The sequence below is a fragment of the Procambarus clarkii genome, chromosome 19 (genome assembly GCF_040958095.1).
Source record: "Procambarus clarkii isolate CNS0578487 chromosome 19, FALCON_Pclarkii_2.0, whole genome shotgun sequence".
Classification (NCBI taxonomy): Eukaryota; Metazoa; Arthropoda; class Malacostraca; order Decapoda; family Cambaridae; genus Procambarus; species Procambarus clarkii.
The window spans coordinates 20108165-20129898 of NC_091168.1; the positions used below are offsets into that span (position 1 = coordinate 20108165).

The window sequence follows — 21734 nt, forward strand, 5'->3', positions numbered from 1 at the left end:
ACGAATGACCATTCACCGTAATGACCGTTAGACCGTTCGAACCCCATTTCGAACTGCTTATTAAGCAAGTTTCTAATTAGTGCTAAACATGATTTGAGTATGGATATATACATTTACGTGTAGTGTACATTACGTACTTACAAGTAACACAACTGATTAGAAAAGATAATGACAAGCAATATTATTGATATAGGGCCACCCCCCCCCCCCTCATCATAATCATATGCCCGCGCCAACTGCCCCCCCCCCCCTGTCCAAGCCTATCCCATGCAACTGGCCTCCAACCTTGGACAAACTTTTTTTTTCATAGATTAAAGAGCATTTATAGAAGCTCTGTGTCACCTGTTCTATAATTGCCGGGCATTGTTAGCACAGAAATGTTAACTTATAAAATTTTTATGTAATATATATTTGTATCATGCCTATGATAAAATATTAAATTTCATAGCTTGTTTAAGTGTAGCAGTGGGGAAATTTGTTTCATGATTCAGGATAATTTTAACAAAACTAAATTAAACATCGATTTTGTAAGAATATATTTTAATGCAATGGCTTATAACAATATCATACAATGATTTAAGCAGGCTGAATATTAGCCCGATATTTCTTTGGTAATATAAAAACAATGTTTTCAAACTGCCAATTAAAACAATTAACGTAGGAACATGAGATCACAGATATATGGCTGAGAGGCGGGATCAAATATCCGAAGCTCAACCCCCAACAAGCACAATTAGGCGAGTACATATTATACTAAACCTAATATATATTGATATATAAAGTTCACCTTTATCGCAATATGGTAGTCATATATTATATATTATAGTCGGAATCGGGTGAAGCCTTTCACCCGAGGCCGGCTTCCTTTATGACCCAGCAGAAGGAGGGTCATAAAGGAAGCCGGCCCTCGGGTGAAAGAGGGCTGTGACGATCTGTCTAGAACCGGTAGGTGTGGGACCGGGACGTCCACCTCCTGGGGCTCGTGTGGCCCAGGCTCTGCTTCAGGAGGCTGGGGTCGTTCTTGCCCTTGCTGGGGTGGTTCTTCTCCTGGCCCCGACCACGGCGGTCTCCGGGTCTTGAGTCTCTATGCCTTCCTTTACCAACCTCGAGGTTAACTCCGAAGCTGGAACCCCTAGGGGCAGTGCGCTGTTGCCTTCTACCTCGTTCTGACAGTTCTTCGACGGCGCTGGAACCAATCGACAACAGCTTCTCCATATCGACCTACCCAGGCTATCAGCCATGCGCCATGCAAAGGCTACTCCAGGCCGACAAGCAGGGCGCAACTCCATGTCTCCTGAGACTGATGGATGCCTACTACTACTTCAACTCTTGCGTCGAGGTATCCGGAGCGGCCAGTGAGTGTGCTTTACCCTCAGGATATGGACCACAGGCTAAAGCGACAAATCGGGATTACCATTCTGCCCTGAGGACCAGTGTTGGTCCTCCTGCTGCGTTACTGTGTTAGGCAGGGAAAATCACAGCAGGTCACACCGGTCTGCGGCTGCAGCAACGCTGACGGTCATCTGGGTGGCGAGCTGTGAGGGATGTTGTTTTAGATTCAGGTACTCAGAACGAAATGTCCATGTAGGACGGGCTATAGTGGGCTCGTTAGTGCTGGTACGCTGAGGGGGCGCGAAGTATGCCTTCTTGTAGTACACCTCAGAGTACTCCACAGGTGCCATGTAAACAGGCATTGTTGGGCTGAGGAGCTGCTGCCTTTTTTTCTTCATCGTCAGCGGCCACGGCAGGGCTTCAGATTCAACCGTCGGTGTTCCTAGTAGGTGAGCCATGTGTTCTGGCCAGGTAACAGTAGAGTACCTGATAGTACAGTTACTACAGCTCTTCCTCTTAGTCTGTCTCACAGAGGAGAAGTGTGCAGCTGCTGACGATGCCGCGGTGTTCTCATATATATACAGGGGCGCATCGTGACGTCACTGCCAGCACACGTTCGGTTACACCATGTTCAGTAGCCGCCGCTCCCGCCCACAAACGGCTTGTTGCAGCCTGTTGCTTCGTGTTAAAATATGACGACTGTATTGTTGGCGGCATGTATACACACACGTCTTCATGTATATGTACTCCCATATGCAGCTAATTACTTATTCATAACGTGTACACACGTGACTTTTATTTTTTTTTTAATTTATGATATACTCGTACGTCTGGCGTACGAGTATATCCAGTACAGCACTGTAGAGTGTTGTACTGGACGAGTTGAGACCTAATCCCTATTTATCAGTAGGGCTGATACACAGCAATGTGCTGCTACCCTAGTTCCACAATAAGGATTACCGTGTAAATAAAAAACTAGCGTAATTTAATTTAATATCCCCATCTCACAGGATAGTTAGTCACATTGGAATCGGATATATAGCTCTTGAAATAAAACATTCTCTGTAACTAGCTGACATGTAACTATAAGGTGTAAAGGATAGATGAAATTGTTTATGTAATAATCTAAGATGAGGTCTGATAAAGACCTTTTGTGCCCTCTGTAATGCTTTTGCGCTACCGCTCACAGGATGAGTATGGGGTGCACAATAAACTAGCCGCCTCCGGCGCTACAGTCAAAACAGAATCAGGAGAGAACATGTAGTGTGAGCCTACTCTCACCAGCCTACACTAGCAAACTCTGGGTAGAGCACAGGAATATCCTCCAATATTTGTGATTGTATGAAGTAGTTCAAAGTACCTCATATTATTTGGTCTGAAATCATTGATTTCCAATTAAAATCATTGACAGGGAAGCAGTCCCCGTGGCGTAGTGGTAAAAAAAAAAAAACTTGCTCGGCGCTTCGCCAGCGCTTTGACCTGGGTTCGTATCCTGGCCGGGGAGGATTGCCTTGGGGCCAATCCTTCACTGTAGCCTCTGTTCACCCAGGAGTGAATGGGTACCTGGTTGTTAAACGATTTGGCGGGTCGTTTTCCGGGGGATATTAGGATTAAGTATCTGCCCGAAATGGGCAATGCTAGTGATGGGATGGTAGTGTCCTGTCGAGCTCTTTCTGCCTTTTATTTTTTAAATAGGGGTAACATTTAAATATTTACAATCTAGAGGGACTTTGTAAGCTCTAGATCTCCTCTAGATCCGTTTATAATCCCTTGGTTCAGGGATTTTGTGAAAAGTAGTTTCAGCAGCAGGTATAGTTTTTCTGTCAGCTCCTCCATTCTATAACCAATGTTCCAAAGATGTGCAAATATTTCATTCAAAATGATCTGCTACCAGAAATTTTAGCCAAATATCCCCAGTTTGCTAACTGTAGGTAGTAACTAAGTGACTAAGCTATCCACCGCTGCCCACTGGATGGGGGCCGGTGTGCAGGACAAACATATACAAATATAAATACAAATATTTATTCAGGTAAAGTACATACATACAGGGTGAGATACAAAAGTTAATGGATTTATAGATAGAGCTAGTACATACAATGCAATTGTGCAATATCATATTGTGACACTAGCTCTCCACATATGCCAGTTGCCTAATTTAGAAACTGTACTTGTGGTTCGATCCAGAACCTATTGTTGATGTGACAACATAATGTATATTAAATTTTGTAACTAGCTCATCTTAGACTGTAACTTCCTTAGCTAAATGAATTGTGGGGTTCAGTCCCTGAGCCCATTATGTGCCTCTGTAACCCTTTCCACTACCGTCCACAAGATGGATATGGGGTGCATAATAAATGAACTAAACTAAACTCCTGCAAGACTTTGGACTGGATTCCATCCCCACCTTCACTGGGTCTTTTAGTTTGTCAATGTTCTTTCTAATTATTTTTAGTTATTCATCATTAGAGCAGAAGTTGGACAAAACACAAGACAAAAGCATTGTTGTCTCCTGCTTAGACTGCATCTCTAGAAAGCACAAATTTTAAACCAAAGCAAGCCAAATGTGTAGTGGCTGGAAATACACATTAAATTAATTGATATATGTATAATAAACTACTTGTTCCAAGATTGAATTGCAACATTGTAGTGCTTTTGTGATTGCAATGGGTATACAGTACAGTATTTAGGCTTAAATTCTATATGCATTCCCAGAGACCCCTAAATTACCTTAATTGCATTTTAAGGGAAAACATGTTCAATTAAGGGAAGCATGATGCATATGCATGATGCACACATGCATAATTGCATGTTAAGGGAAAACAATGTTCAAACAATATATGAAATAAGAAGACAACGCCTTTGGTATTTGGCCAACAATTGTATTATCATTAATCTAAGAAGATAGATAAGATAGTTAGACCTTTATCTCTTTCCTGTCGTCACCAACTGTGTTATCATCAGATTGAGCCACACTGTTACTGGCGGGTGGAGCAGAAAGCACCGTAATGCTAATTTTTATTCTACAATAACCTATTCAACAGGTAAAGTTATTGGAGATACCTACTTTAATGTATACTTTTTATGAAAGAGATGTAGGTAAATGGTCACAAACATTGAGAGAACGTAGTCTATTGAAACATAGTCTGTGAGGGATATAGTCTATTGAAACATAGTCTGTGAGGGATATAGTCTATTGAAAACTCTAAGAAATGTTTGGTTTCCAGCGAAGTAATCTGGATACCTTGTAATGAGAACTAAAATCTAGATTAGGTACAATTGACAATATAGTACAAGGCATTTTATATTACATGATTTTTGTTAATCTATTGACAATTTCAGACATAAATTTAATCAAGGAATATGGCTTCGGCTTTGGGTAGTGAAAAGGAAATGAGGGAGGATGATGGCAGCCCTAGTTCACCCTCTGGGATGTCCCAGTATATGGATATGACAAGAACATCCGAGTTCACACAAGAACCACACCCAACTAGTATGAACCTTACGTATGTAGATCTTTATTTATTTTTTATTTTTACTTATATGTGTGTGTATATATATATATATATATATATATATATATATATATATATATATATATATATATATATATATATACTGTATATATATACACACACAAGAGTTCTTGTACATATGCTAAATATTTGTGTATACTGTATTTACATATACAAGATGAGATATTTTCAAAGTCTTCACTAAAATTTTGTACTTTTACCTGTATAATATTTGAAATACAGCGGCACCTTGACTTACGATTGCCCCGACTTATGGTAATTTTGAGTTACGATGTAAATTTGATTGAAAAATGCGACTCGACTTACGACAGTGTCATCGAATAACGATATTTGTTGGTACACGTTTGGGTCGACCAAGTGTGTGGTTCCCAGTCACGCAGGCCAACCTGCCTCAGTTTACTAGAGCTGCTCGCTTAGTGACGATCACGCCTAGAAGAAATACCATTTTTGTGGTGATTTTTTGCTTTTTTGAACATAAAACTGATTATTATATATCACACCATGGGTCGCAGAAAGTCAATGGTAAGATTCAACCTAAGAAAATAGTTGTGAGTTGAGGCAGTAAAGGATATCCCTTCCTCATTAAGAAAATGTGCGAAGTATGGGAAGAACTGCAAAGTTTTGTTGAAAAAACACGCCCAGATAAAGCTGTAGCAGGCCGTTGCATTGACCTTTTAAATGGACAATGTGATGTCTTACTACAGACAAGTGTTAAAATGTAGGGAAAAACAAGTGTTTTTAGACAGATTCTTAGTGAGACAAGCAACCAGTGAGCCACAAACAGGTCCTAGTGGTATGCAGGCAAAACATGCCAGAGAGAGTATCCCAGAAAAGTCATCACTGCCTGATGTTATAATGGAAGGGGGACTCCCCTTCCAAACAGTAACACCTCCCCTCCTCCCCCCTCATCACCATCCTCCATACGCCATCAAGAGTCCTCCATAAAGGTAAGGTAAACATATATACTGTATAGAAGTTAGAGAACAAAATTGTATTCAGTATAAAATGTATTTGTAAGTTAATATTTTGGAGGGTGGGGAACAGATTAATTCAATTCCCTTTATTTCTCATGGGAAAAATCGCTTCGACTTACGATATTTCGATTTACGATCTGTCTCTGGGAACGGATTACCATCGTAAGTCGAGGCCCCACTGTATTGTAAAGATTAAATTAGTGTTTTGCACGTAAGATATCATTTTGTGTAAACTGTACCGTATTTAACTGTCAGCCACCATCTATAATGGCATCATGGGTAATGGAGGTTCGGTGCTGGTGTAGGGTTCCCCTCCCCCCCATTTTGTCTGATGAATTTTATGTATATTTTAAATTAAAGCACCGTTTTCAATTCAGTGGTTCAACCACTTCACAAGTTTATCGCTGTCCGAAAACAACATTTTTCTGATGTATGTTCTGCAACAAAATTATTCTCACACCCTCCGTCACTATGTGATGAAGTGCGAAAAGATACGTGAATTTAGAGACAATTCTATAACCAATGTTCCAGCGATGTGTAAATATTTCATTCAAAATGATCTGCTACCAGAAATTTTAGCCAAATATCCCCAGTTTGCTAACTGTAGGTAGTAACTGAGTGATTGTAACCTATCCACCGCTGCCCACTTGATGGGGGGCGGTGTGCAGGACAAACATAAATTTTGACACTAGCTCTCCACATATGTCAGTTGCTTAATTTAGAACCTGTACTTGAAGTCAATCTCGAACCCATTGTTGATGTGACGACTTATATTAAATTTTGTAACTAGCTCATCAAGATTGTAACTTGCTTAGCTAAATGAATTGTGGGGTTCAGTCCCTGAGCCCATTATGTGCCTCTGTAACCCTTTCCACTACCGCCCACAAGATGGGTATGGGGTGCATAATAAATGAACTAAACTAACTGTTCTGCATCATGACTCTAGAAGCTTGAAGTTATTGCTTCTTGTGTGTGTGTCACGAAGATGTGGCTGGGGTTAATATTGTAATACACTCACACTACCGTGTGAGTTGTATGAGAATAACTCTGACCTTAAAACAAAAGAGAATAAATTTTGTTTGCCATACAAACAAAAACAAACATGGCAAACCATAAGGAACCCAAAACATAAGTACCTAACAACACAGTAATAATCCATGGAACCGCCTACCTGCCGAAGTCGTAAATACCAAAACTGTTAACTTTTTAAAGTATAGCTTGAAAAGATCATCAAGGCAAATGGGGGACCTTTGATAAGTTGCCAGCTTCCTGTCCTCATCGAGGCCACTAGTGTTAGTGGCTCTCAGGTAAAGTCAGCACTGTTAATTCTGCCGTGAAGCTTTTGCTTTGGATTAAGTTTTTACCAGCTTTTGTTTTATCTTCTTCATATTAGAACTGACAATCCTGATACATCTGACACACGTGTTCCGGACACCAGTGATGCTAAGAAGCAGGGCTATGGAATACCTGTGGAGTAAGTATTAGGAAACAGCTGTACTTTTGATTAGTATTAGAGCCTTTTTCCAGATGAGTGAAATTCATCTCTTTCTTGGTTGTACTGTATGTAAAATATTTTGTTACAAAACAAATAAGGGTATTTAAGTTCATTCATGATTGCTTTACTAGTTTCTAAAATCCATGATAAACTTGAAACTACTGATTTTTTTAAACATCTTATGATTTTAATGTCACGAAACATGGTATTTTCCTTGCCACAGCCGACCTAGTGCTAACATGCCTGTTGGAGCCCTCTCCCTGGAGTACAACATGAATCACAAGCAAAGAGGTCTTGCCGTCATCTTTGTTCATAAGACATATTGCGATGGTGGGCCTAGTGTAAGTAACATACACAACTTTGAAGTTTTGGTGATAATGTACATATTTTATTATTTATTGTGAATTCTGGGAAAATACATAATGGTTTAGCATTAAACTAACAAGAAAATGCAAGAGTTCATTCTGCACAAGATACAAAAATCAGAATATTAATACTGTATTTCATTCCAACATACAATTGCAAAATACTTGATATTTAATATACAGTACAGCATATGTAAAATCTGTTATAAGATAGAAAACTCAAAATTTGGCAACTGACAATGCTTACATTCACGTATACATCAACAACCAGCTGCCAATGCTCAGATATATTTGTTAAGAGTTAAGCATGCTAGTTTGACCGTACAGTATTGATGTCATCAGCTGCTTGTTCCAGTTACAAAAACAAAGTATTGTATTGTCTAAAACAAATGAAGTGTAAGAAAGAATCAAATTAATACAAGAAAGACGTTCACATTAATGTACATGCAGAAGCCATTGAAGGCTGACATGAGGTAACTATGTTACCTGCAGAGATAGATCTCCTTTTGTTAAAAATACAGTTACAGAAATATAACTTGAGAGGGTTTTAATATATCGGGAAACTATTCATAAATAAAAAGGGCATCAAAGTATAGTAATGTGTATTGTTGAAATTTTATATTTAGTAAAACAGCTTGATCATTAAAAAATAGTAAATTATGAGGCAGATGACTGCACCCTAATACAGTTTGTTATAGAACCTATTAGGGATAACAATGTTCTAGATTTTGTGCTGGTTAACAAAGATTCTATAAATGAAAAAAATCCTTTGGAGCAATGCAGGGATTGAACCAACGACCTGTTAAAACATCAGCCTCGTGTCATATTCCTACACTTGACAGGCTTAAAGCTATTCATCCTGGAACCCTACTGAGTCCACTTGGAACTCTAGAGATACTAGCTGTCTCGCTAGTGCTTGATGCACTAGCATCAAGCTTGGTGCCCAACCAAGTTTTACGAATAGCCTGCATGTACAGTACTCTGTTGTAGGTAATGGTGTCCTCCACCTTACACACCCTTCAAATACACAAAGAAATCACAATGATGTGACTGGAGTTTGCAATTAGATGGATGGATTGGCACCAGCTAGTTACCCAACCAAGTTTTACAAATAGCCTGCATGCACTCTGGTGTGGATAATTTTGATTGGCATCTCATGACAAATACTGTTGACACATATTGTTCGGCGTTTGTGGAGATGATGTTGCTTGCGTTTAGTCTCAACACCTCAATGACACTGTTTCACAAGTCGTGCAGTTTTTCACCTGTGGCCTGCTCTTGCTCCTCCTGGGCCATCCTGGCCTTTTGACTGGACTTTGGTTTTCTCTCTTCACCTTGGTTTATGATTTTTCCCTTCGGCTCATGATATCTTTCTTAAGGCTGTCTTCTTATTAGCTCTCACCTTCAGCTGTAGGGTTGGAGAGTTTCATGCTCTTCTCTAGAGGCAGGGATTCTGGTCCTTTGGCCTGGAGCAGCATTTTTTCATTTGCATCATTCTCCTTTTCTGGTGAAGACTGAGTCAGCCAGACTTCTGCAGGGGTCCTTTGGGGGTTGATGCTCGATTGATTTTTCCGAGGTTGCGTCATTTGTTGTGTCCGGTGAAGGGTTTTTGCTGCTACCTGCATGCCACTAGTTCTGTCTCAGTGAAAGCCTTGGTGGTTCACCTGGCTTCCTTGGTTCCCTGTTCCAAGGCTAGCATTTCTCAGGTCATCTGCAGTGTCATTAAGTAGAGTCAGCCTGTGGTCTACCCTAGGGCCTATGATGTTTGCTAATCAGTGGTTTTGGCTGTTGTTTTCTCTTAACATATCCAGGGCTGATATTTGGGCTTGGTGGTTTTGGTGACCCGGTATTTAGTCAATGTTTATGTTCCCAGTCGATTATGTGTTGCTTTGGGATGTCTCTTGGCCTGGGTTCTCTTTTTTCATCCTAGTGTATGCACTCTCTCCTCCTTCCTGGCTTCCTGGTTAGTCCTGTTTTTGTTCTCTGTGGTTAGTTAGCTTCAGGTAGCCACAGGTATGGCTCTCTCCAGAAGCCCAGCATTCAATGTAATGAATATCTTTTTTTTTTTTTTTTTTAGATGTCCCGGTGGGTCACTGATTCCTTCTTCCTCCCACCAGGTTCACTGGTTCATTGTGGGTTCTTCATCAGTTCCAGGATTGAAATGGGGAGTCAACTGAGGGCTTGGGACAGGCTGCCTGGTGGCAGTAATCAGGTACTAAAAATTTTTGAGCTAGTTTGGTTGAATCCCTTGTTCTGTGTGAATTGTTTGCGTTTTTTGGCAGTTTCGAGGTTTTATTTTCTGTGAACCCTCTGGTTGTCCATAATGCTGTGCTGACTTTCAGGAGGCTTTTTCCAGTGAGGTGGCAGATTATCACCCGCTCCCTGTGTCTCTGTGATGGGAAAAGAGCTAGATTCTGGCTTTGGTTCTTGATAGGCCAAACAGAAGTTCTACAACCGAAATGACTTAGTATGGGGTAATTTCAGGACAATAGCTTCAAGGAACCACTGGGGCTCCTCTAGAAAGAGGCATTTCATTGCATTGAACACTTTTCTTTATTTGAGATTACAGTACAGTACAGTACAGTACTGTATATGTATCAGGGTCTCAGATTTCCAAAAGGCAGATTATGAATAATTAACCCTTAAATAACTCCAATTGCTGTCTTTAATCACTTCCCATGCTTGAATTTGAGAGAGCTTGACCAGGATCAAATATCAGACATTGGTAGGTGACCTTTTGTCAGTAGATTCGATATTGGTAGGCCAAGTTGCACATAATAAAAATATTCTATGCAGCTTCTTAGATTGGAAAAGAATGAGCCTAACTGGGTGAGCAGAAAAACATTGTAAAGTATCTAGTCAATAGCCCAAACATTAAAATCAAAATAAGATTCTTCTGTACTGCAGAGAGATCTGGATAAACTTCAAATTTAGAAAAGGAAATTGGCTAATGCAAGTTCAATGTAGATAAATGGAAAAAAAAAATTATTAAAAAAATGCAAATTTAATACTGTACTGTACTAGAGTTCAGAACATAGTGAACAAAATTATCCATACTCATCAGTGAAGCTGGCTGCAGTAGATGCACAAACATTTTCCACATCTCTGAATTAACAATGGCATTTTGGTCTACTTCCACAGAGCCGTGCTTGTGCCGACCACGATCGTGATATTTGCAAGAAGGCTTTCAAGCACCTTGGTTTTACGGTTGAAATTCATGAAGATCTGCGAAAAAAAAAGTTTTTACAAACTTTAGAGGAAGGTAGGTACTGTATGCAGATTTTCATGTAGATAATTTTATTAAAGTGCTTAATAAAAATCATATTACAATGTAATTCCTCACAAATGAATAGGAAGGGAGGAGAGCTAGGGACAATGATGCTGTGAAAGGTGGGGGTCTTGATAAAGAGACATATGGAAAGTACAATGGTATTGTAATAATTTTGGTGTGCAAATAAAATACATTTATATTAGTACAATAGATACAAATGAACTACATGTGGATTCGTGGACTCATGTTTGAATACATTTCATCAAAGCCAAATACTGTACAGTTTTTCTGGGCAAATTTTTAAGCTGTAACAAATTGTCACTTACAGTAAGTACAGCCAACCTTGTAATTCTTATGAGTATTATTAAAACTATTAAGAGTTTCTGGGTGGCTTGAGGTGTTAGCTGATGAAGTTTGTTTTAAATTGTATTTTATTTGTAAACACGACGGTACAATGTTATTACAGGATTCTTTTATTAAATGGTACTGTAGGTTTTGGGGTGACAGTAAGTATTGTACACTACTGTCGTGGACCAAAAATGGACCAAAACTTCATCACTTTCACTCCATGTGTGGGTTGGGTTATTTATTTATCTGCAATGGGTTACTTCTGCTTGTAAATCATCTAACTGTTGCATTGTGCAAGGTGCATATTTATGTGCAGATAAAAATAGGATTTAAAAAGTTTATGTCTTCTTGTATTGTTAAAACATAGGAACAATTTCCCAAAAATCGTGTCACTTTTTAAGACTGGCAAATGTTTACTAGAGGCCTCAAATACCAATTAGGGAATAATGTGCCCCAGTGGGAGTTTCAAATGTTGCAAAGCATCTAAAATAGTCTTAGGATATTATTTGCTCTGTGCTTCAAACATCTTGACATGGTATGTGGATTTCAAGGCTTAATGTCTCACCTTTATAATAATAATAATAATAATAATAATAATAATAATAATAATAATAATGTTTATTCAGGTATAAGTATATACAAAATGAGTTACAAACAATGTTGGATTTCTAGATAGAGCTAATACATACTATGCCTAAAGCCACTAATATACACAGCATTTCAGGCAAATCATTCTGGTTTCATACCATCTATTTCCTCTATAAGCAGCAGCCTTGTATATCTGTTGGAGCCCTTACAGATGAGTAATTATTAAAAGAAATACCAAGGCATAATAGCTATATAGGTTTTCCCTTTTCAGACACAGGAAGACTGTTAGGTTCCTTAAGGTTGATCCAGGATGCAACCCACAACAGTTGCCTAATTCAGAAGCAGCCAGTTACTCCTATGTGAATGGAGGAATCAGGCATAAACAAACATGCATAAATGTGTCGCCTAGTGTAGGACTGTTCCTGGAATTTTTCAATCACTTGTAAAATGTGTTAAAGGAACTGAAATAACTGTCTTTAATACACACTATTCATAAGTTCTTAAATACAATTCAGGTGAAATGCCACTTGAATTAGTGTTATTATCAATATGGCATTTCTCTGCATGATATTTTAATTTGGCAGTGAAAGTGTTTCAAAAGTATATAGTAGCACTTAATATTTTGCTATGCTTACCAAGTGGTTTAAATAATAGAGTATTTAATTCTAATCTTACAGTTTCTCAGAGAGACCACAGTGACTATGACGGACTGGTAGTGGTGTTTATGAGCCATGGAGGAATCCACCAAAACACTAACACAGGAGTTCATCTGGACATTTGATGGAAAGGTTAACACAACAGAATTATGGAAGAATTTTCATGCTGCAAATTGTCCTTCACTTGCTGGAAAACCAAAAATGTTTTTCATCCAGGTAAACTGACTAAATCAATACTTAAATATCTAATTGTGAATGCAACTTTTTAAAATGTTGAGTACTGTACTTCATGACTATAATGGTACTACAGTATACTGTATTGTATTTTGCTTCTAAGAATTCCCCGATCGTGCTATTTGGCAGCCATTTCATTTGGCTTTTGTGACTAAGATTACGATAGTTATATTAACTGAATTAATGCAACTTTTTACAAGGATGAAGCATAAAGGTTATTTCTTCCCTGTTTATTCATTAACTATCTTGCTGTATTTTTACATATCATTAAGAAAATGTGGCCTTATTGTCACTATTATAACAAACAAGATATTCAACGAATGGAGAACAAGAAAGATATGGATCGAAGAAATTATAGCCGAGCCATTAATCATTAAAAAATATAATTTGGTATGAGCTTATTTGTTCGAAAACACCCAAATGAGTTAGGTCTTTTTGAGCCACATTTCTGGCTCCCCCAGAAATGCTTTATTAATTATAAGTACACATTAAATTTACCACTACCATTCCTCCACTTTCAGAAAATAGCTTACTAGGATTGGATATGCTTAGTGAAGTCCAACTCAAATACACCCACCTGGAATATATCTGAATGCAATCGCAGGAAAAGCTAATGGGTTGTGTGCTCATTGCGTTCCTCTGAATTAGGTGTCCACAGTAATGAGCTTCCAGTATTCCAGTACCTTCATCAAGAAATTAACACAAAAATTAATAGATGTTTTAATAAACTTTTCCAAATTATTTTAGCAACCAAATATATATTGTTGTGTTTTAATATTTGTGCCACTGAAAAATTTAACTTTTATGGTTTGAGCTCAGGATGGAATCCAGTCATTTAATCTGGACAATTGTGATGCACTGACTATTTAGTTGTCACTATTTCATGTCCAAGTACATTTTCCTATTTACATTTTATATTACAATAAATAATGAAAATTAATAACTTTGGGTTTATGGTCATCTACAGTATTTTTTATTCATTGTTACCAAAGGCCTGTCGTGGAGAAGATGCAGACAAGGGTGTCCAACTGAAGGCCCGACCAAGAGGACTGGCTGTAAAAACAGACTCTCCACATATAACCCAACAAGATAAAGAATATGCTATTCCACTCTATGCTGACATGCTCATGATGTGGGCTTCTTACACAGGTTAGTATGAATTGGCTGGGGAGGATTGACTGGGTGCCAATTAACTTTTAATTTTAATAAAATAAACTGGATCAGTAAAATAGCCAATGTAGAAGCAGTATATAATGACTATTACTATAGCAAGTTAGGATTAACTATATTCAAACAAACTATACTATAAACTTGGGTTTATTACTGTGATACCTATAATAATACCTTTTAAAACGTATGTACACAAATAATTTTCTTTTATATAACATGCACAAAAAGATCAGTCTTATGCAACACAGTCATTGGTTGAACTAAGTCTGAACTTGACTCAAAGCTATATTTATCAAACAGTATATTTATATAGTACTAGGTGGAGCACCTGACAGTGCTTGGGTCTGTGTCTCTCAGAACATTCAATATTATGCCCAGAAAAACACAGAAGTAACCACACCATTATTTTTACTATTGTTAGATACAAAGTTGTAAGAATGTTGTTGGTTACGTTGTGTGACGAACTGTAAACAAAATTGTAAACACTGTATGGACAATCAAAACACATTTCTGACTTCATAGTAGCCCAATTGTTGTAACAGAAGCTAATTCTACTTAAAGAGGGGCATGGGGGATAGACCCTGACCCCCTACAACTCTACAATTACCATGGAAAGTTGTGTGATGCTAACCACAACTGTCTGGCCTCCAATCCCCAGACAAGCAGACAGAAAGAAACATTCTTTTTTTTTGTAGTAAAGCATAGATTTTAACATCATAGTTTATTATTAATTTAGTACATTACTCGCATGAAAATTATTTGTTTCTTATTACCCCAGGAATGTATGCTTTTAAGTCTGGAAATAGTGGAATTAATGGAAGTGTATTTCTGCACTATTTGACCAAAGTATTAGGAGAAGATGCTAATAATGATGACTTGGCTACAATGCTCCTTCGGGTCACACGAGAAGTTGCTGTGCACTATGAATCATACGTTCCAAACAACTATAAGCTTGATGAGAACAAGCAAGTTCCTCAAACAATGTCAACACTCATGCGCAAGATTTACTTCTTTTAAAAGTAAGTAATTATTAAAAATGAATGCAAGACACAAGATGAGTGATGTCAATGGAGTAGGGTCCCGGCAGTACAGTCGAGTTCGTTCTCGACATACAACTGAGGATACCGGGTTCAAATCCTGGGCAGGACAGAATATGGTTGGGCACATTTCCTTTCACCTAATGGCTCTGTTCACCTAGTAGTGAGTAGGTACTCAGGAGTTAGTCAGCTTGTTGTGGGGTTGCACCCCGGGCAAGGTCAGTAATTCGACCTTGGGGGCAGACCTCAATAAAAGCCTAATGTGTATAAATACACTCGAGCTTCCTGTCCCTCGACACAGTGAATTATTATAAGTTCCCTATCCCTACAGTCCAATCATATGGTCTCGTACTGCTGTTTTCCTCCGTAAAATATATGGCTATGCAACGGCTTACGTTGGCTCTTGGCTTTTGCCACAATGTCATTTTCAAACTGTTCCTCTGCTGCCTTTCAGATTTTGGTGTACAGTACATATTTCTGGCTCTCTTAAAGTGCTTTCCTATTTGCTTCTGTACCCATTTCCCTATACTTTTCCTCCTGTCACTTTGTTGTACCATGGGTTTGATATTCTTCTTTCATCCACTTCTCTCCTGGAGAAGTATGAACTGTTCCATTGTTTCTATGCATTTCTGTGTATTGAGTTGCATCTCTCACTTGCTGACTTTCCTTCTATTTCCATTTAATATCTATTTAACATCCAGCAGATAAGCCCCAACACTCCTGTAGTCCCTTCAGTATTCTCTCATACTCTTTATCCAGTTTCTGACACTATTTTCAGTTCTGCAACATAATCAAATATAATAACACAGTGGTTACTGGCTCCTAGTAGCATTTCATATTTTAAGTTTCTACATCATCTTCATTTTGGTTGAACACTAGATCTAGAGTAGCTGGTAGGTCACCGCCTCCTTTCTCTTGTTTGCTCCTTAATAAGCAGCAACAGGAAGTGTGTGTCTGTAGTTTCCACGAATTTTGTCTTTGTTTCATCTCTATCATACAGATCTTTTGTTCACTAGTCCTGTTTCCCCGTGGTTAAAATCCTAGAGTATTAGGATCTTTGCTTTGATTCTTCCGTGTTGATCTGGTCACCTTTAAATATCATCTTCAGGAATGTTTCATTGCATGTATCACATTCCTCCCTTGACCTTCCTGTAAGTTATGAAGGGAAATAACACCTATCACTATCTTCATGGTCCTCACTGTTGAACCTAGTAAGAAATCCTGCTGGTTAATTCATCAAACCTATGTCAGATGGTGGACAGTGAAAGAAGGGCCATAGAAACATTAGAATTCATAGCCACTCCATCTTCAAATCCCTTAAGAATCCCATCTTAAAGAAGAATTAAGAACCCATCGTAAAAATCCCTTTTTTACCTTAATTTAAAAAAGGGCTGAAAATCCGAGGAAACTACTTGAGCACCAAGCCACAAACAACAAAAGCAGGCAAATAAACCCAAAGTGACTGCCACTGTTCAAACCTTGTCATTAACAAATGAAATGAAAGAAAATCAATAGACTAGAGGCTGTAGCTAAAATAGACCCCAGTGAACCCAAACATTGCAGGCCTTATGGTAGAGGGTAATATACATTTAACAGGTGACAAAGACAGTAAACAATGACCATCGGCAGGTAGCAAAACCAATGAACATCCCTTAAGCTCGCAAGAAACAAGTGAGAGCTCGGTGAGGTAATCAAAGTTGATCCACATTAAAGACCCTGTGGGACTTACCAAGGCCCTGAAGGTAACAACTAAGCAGGACATCCAAGCACCAGAGATGCTCACCGAAAGGACACCAAATGGCAGCCCTTTAGGACAACTCGGCTGTTGTCTTAAGAATACAAAAATTTAACATGTACATATTACTATAATTACATAATTTTTGAACTACCATTATTTAAACAAAAATGTTGTACAGTTCTTTGACATTATATGCAAAAAAGGATCAGTCTCATGCAACACGGTCATTGGTTGAAGTAAGGTTAAACTTAACTGAAAGCAATATTTATCACCGATAGCATTAAACGAATTTTAACAGCATACTGTAGTTTATTACTAAAGAAGTACTGTATATTAATTATTTATTTGAAACTTACTTAATGTTTCTTATTATTGCAGGAATGTATGCCTTTAAATCTGCAAAAAATGGAATTAATGGAAGTGTATATCTGCACTTTTTGACAAAAGTATTAACCGAAGATGCCCATAATGATGACTTGGCTACAATGCTACTTCGGGTTACACGGGAAGTAGCTGTGCAGTATGAATCACGTACCAGTGATCCAAAAGATAAGATTCACAAAAACAAGCAAGTTCCCCAAACATTATCAACACTCATGCGCAAGCTTTATTTCTTTAAAAAGTAATTATATAAAGAAAAGAACCAGGCATATAAAGGTATATAGCACTGTGTTGTAGAATATTCCATAATTCCTAGATATTCTGAATACCAATAGGAGATCAGAAACCAAAGACAATTGACTGATATAAGAATTAAAATTTACCAAAGGATTAAATCAAAGGACAAATGACTTGAACGAACAGTAGGAAAACAAAATTGCTGACTCATGAAAATCATGACAATATAAGAGGTGCAGGTCTTTGTTTCATTAAGTGCCCAGAAACTTTGATGTCATTGATAATTAACAGGAGAAAAATTCTTCGACATATTTGAGTTTTTATCGATTACATAATTTAATGTACTGTACCTAAATTATTGTGCCTTAGTAACCTGCACATTGCTCAGGAGTTCACATCATGCTTGCATAAAGTCACTTCCCCCAGTCACTAATAGGTAAGCACACTTAATTTTTTAAACTTTCAAGTGATACCATTGTGGCACATACCTTCAGCTGTAGTTGATAGCTAATGTTTTTAAAAACACAGTTGTGATAAGAATTAAAATTAACAAACCATTATCAGTGGCCACTATAGTGTTATGATGATTTTTAAAAATTAAAATTTTAAATGTATTTTAGTCACACAAGGTGTAAAAAATAGAATGCTGACTGATTATTATCTCATATGAAGTCACTTCCCCCAGTCACTAATAGGTAAGCACACTTAATTTTTTAAACTTTCAAGTGATACCATTGTGGCACATACCTTCAGCTGTAGTTGATAGCTAATGTTTTTAAAAACACAGTTGTGATAAGAATTAAAATTAACAAACCATTATCAGTGGCCACTATAGTGTTATGATGATTTTTAAAAATTAAAATTTTAAATGTATTTTAGTCACACAAGGTGTAAAAAATAGAATGCTGACTGATTATTATCTCATATGAAAATTATGTATTTAAGTGCAGCTTACAGTATAATAGAAAATAACTGAGAAACTTGTCAGTCTTTTAGGATTGTATCTTTAACTAATAATATTGATAATGTAGCAGTTTACATATAATATGATGGTGGTGATGATGTGGGAGGGGTTGGGATTAGTCATTGGAATCTACAACTATCACAAGCCAATTCAGCTTGCATTGGTTGTGTATTACTACAAATTTGTCTTCACTAGTTTTGGTATTTAATGTTTTTTTATAATGAATAATGAAATATTGTACAATTATTTTGTCACTTATGATGAGATTATATTCCCTAACTACATGACAACAGTCAAAAATTATTTATCATGATGTGTGTAAATCGTAAAGAAATTAACACATGAACAATGGACAAAGTCTAACCACGAAGGAAAATGAGACAGGAAATTCCTCGAGTACTTTCATATTAATTGACATCTTCAGAAGGATCATGATGGGTAAACAAGTTATTAATGCACACAAGGCAGAATATATCTTTTGGTTCAAGGAATCAACCAAAGGACCTTTTCAGAAAGTAGAGTTCAACTTATAGCCAACCATCCAATACAGTACTGTATATGGATTCATCCACTAACATGATTAGCTATTTGGTTCAGTCTGTAAATGGGGTATCCAGCTCAACCTTTGTTCAGTATAGCTCCATGATGAATGCCTATTTCCTGCCTAGTTTTGACATGTTCTTCATGAGTCGTCACAAGTAAGAGAGCATTCAAATGTATTGTACAAGAGAATGCTATAGTACATTCCCATTCTTGATACAAAGGATTTCTACAAGTGTTACTTCATCTTGTTGATTAATCCATTGATTAATAGTTTAAAAGTCAGTGCTACTGTACTCTATTAGGCTACCAGAGCTAACATGTGTGCAACCTATGTTGTTTGTGGTCTGGCATGAGAGAACGAGCCACTGTTTTCTTGGCAAAGTACGATTGTTGATCATTATTTGTCTTTTGCACTAAAAAATGAAGTACAGGTATATAAGGTATTTGAGATTTAATGATGTAGTGGTGAACGCTTTCAAGAAATTTTATATTTATTCTAAATGCCCTAAGAATGAATCCAATTACTTTGCATTATTTTATCCAGTTATCATGGGAAATAATGATGCTCTGATCACCACTAACCTGAATAATTAAAAGAACAGACTTTATAAAGATGAAACTACTCTACAATGTGGATTAGAATAATAGATGACTATTTCCTAGTCACTAATAATGAAAAAACAATCCCTATGTATCTGCTAAATTTGCTAAAGTACTTAATAGCAAAATATTATCTCCAATAATGTCTTGATCTATATTCTTTTTATCACTATGAGCTTTGCTATACCAATTATTTTACATTATAATAAGTTATTTGTATAAAATAAAAATCAATATTTTTGATGAAAAATTAACCAAATTGCTTAAATGTGACTCCAGTGTTACGTACGTATGTACGCACTTAATTCATTTATACATTACTGTACTGTATATGTATTTTCAAGTCTTGATTCACTGCCATTGACAATTATAATAAATTACCTTTCTCTCTCTATATATATTGTCTTTAATTCTGAAACCTTTCAATAAAAGTTTCATTAAGTTAGATCTCATTCTCTGATTTGACAAGTGTAAAATTTAAAGTTCCGTTTGCCTAACCAGAAGAAACTAAACCTAAGCAACCCACTTAAACTATAGAGGCCGATATGCATTAGGTAAAGAAAGCATCAATATTACATGGTTTTAAGAGAAGATCTTTGGAGGACAGGGATCGAACTATCATCCTGGGTAACCCCCAGACATGCACTTTAACCCATGGACCATGATATGCTAAAGTTTATTTACCCTGAGATCTGCCCAAATCCACTAGGAGTCTGGAGACACTGAGCTAGTGGTCCTATGCGCATTTTACAAATAACCCACATACACTCTGGTGTAGGTTCTCTACTAAATGCTCCCTTCAAACAGGAAATAAAACATAATATATCTATGAGAAAATCTTTGTAGCAGGATGGGGATCAAATAAGTGCCTTGAGTAACCCCAGACATGCCATAACTCAGATATATTACGTTATTATGATTTCCTTGTGTCTTTCAACGAAGCATTACCTACACCTAAGTGTATGCAGATTATTTGTAAAATGTGGATTGACCACTAGCTTGGTACCTCCAGACTCCTAGTGGATCAGGCAGATTCCAGGTTAAATAATCTTTAGCATATTGTGTTCCAAGAATTAGGGCAAACAATATGCTAAAGGTTATTTAACCTGGGTTAAGGTGCGCATCCGGGCTTACCCAGGAGGATAATCCTAGATGTACGCCTTAACCCATGTATCACAATATGTTATAGGCTATTTAACCTGGGACCCACCTGAATCCACTAGGAATCTGGAGGTACCAAGCTAGTGGCCAATCCACATTTTACAAATAATCCGCATACACTCTAGCATAAATAATGGAGTTCTCCACTAAATGTTTCCTTCAGATATACAAGGAAATCATGATCTAGCTGAGTCAAGGTGCACATCTGGGGTTACCCAGGACACTGGTTCAAGCCCCCATCCTTCAATCCCTATCCCCATAACTTTGACCTTGCTTTTTATTGCATTAATACTGCTGTGTATTAAGTGTGTGGGATCGGTTGAGTGACAATAGGTCAGCTATGATATTCATGCAATATCACCTATTTACATTCTGTGCCATCACAACTCACAAGAAGTATAGTACTGTGTGTATCATTCATGTTACATAAAGTTGTATGAGCAGAACTTTTTCACCTTTATTTTATATTAGTTAAACTTTGAAACCTGCATGATTTTGATTTAGGCTTAAAAATTAACTTTAATCTCACCATAATTGGTTTCCACTGATTATATATCCAGCCCAGAATCAAGTGTCAGGTAAAACATGACCGATAACTACACAGAGTATGCTAAGTAAACGTCCAAACGAAAGCTTGAGAATGACCATTATTTTCCAACATTGTTGACTGAGAAAGTTCATACTTCCCAAGACATCTCAGTGATGTCTTCAGGGGATGATAGGCTAGAGCAAATCTTCCAGGGTCTCCTATAAGCACCAAGGAACCACTGAAAAAAACAAAAAAAAAAACAATAGTTTCTACTACAGTATTAAAAAAAAAATTGGACAAGCTAGTTATTTGTCCCATTAAGAATGCAAATTTGTGTTCTTGTTTTACATTAAATATAGAATAAATTGTCACAAAAGTGTACCAACTCTTGCCTCTAAGCTTCATTATTTCCTGTAAGTGTTTCCTAGTACCATTAACATCCTGCAGGAACAAAATTTCCCTGCAGCATAGATATCAGAATGGTGAACTGCATATTGCAGTTCCTACCGAGACAGTGGAATTAACTAAAAGAGAGAGCTTAGTAAAAAATGTACCAACAAATATGAATTTAACAAAAG

General features: G+C 37.4%; 2 protein-coding genes across 10 annotated transcripts in view; one reads left to right on the top strand and one right to left on the bottom strand.

Moving 5' to 3' along the window:
• Positions 1-518: 518 nt before the first annotated feature.
• Positions 519-21734, bottom strand: part of LOC123757505 (electron transfer flavoprotein beta subunit lysine methyltransferase) — a 34381-nt gene continuing 13165 nt past the window's right edge. For 5 of the 9 annotated variants that reach the window (XM_045741204.2, XM_069327074.1, XM_045741205.2 and 2 more), the window contains exon 6: positions 18712-21394. In XM_045741204.2, coding sequence (XP_045597160.2) covers positions 21238-21394 — 157 coding nt within the window. In that variant the 3' untranslated portion in view covers positions 18712-21237. Of the gene's footprint in view, positions 5295-8286; positions 10925-13373; positions 13480-18711; positions 21395-21734 lie in introns of those variants that run through there. The other 4 variants (XR_011229103.1, XR_011229102.1, XR_011229101.1 and 1 more) reach the window with 3 other exon arrangements.
• LOC123757504 (caspase-1) lies at positions 4693-19862 on the top strand. The gene is given in 8 exon segments (XM_045741200.2): positions 4693-4835; positions 7233-7313; positions 7558-7675; positions 10841-10961; positions 12584-12663; positions 12665-12778; positions 13789-13945; positions 17120-19862. Coding segments are annotated over 8 exon segments (1062 nt in total). The 3' UTR covers positions 17368-19862.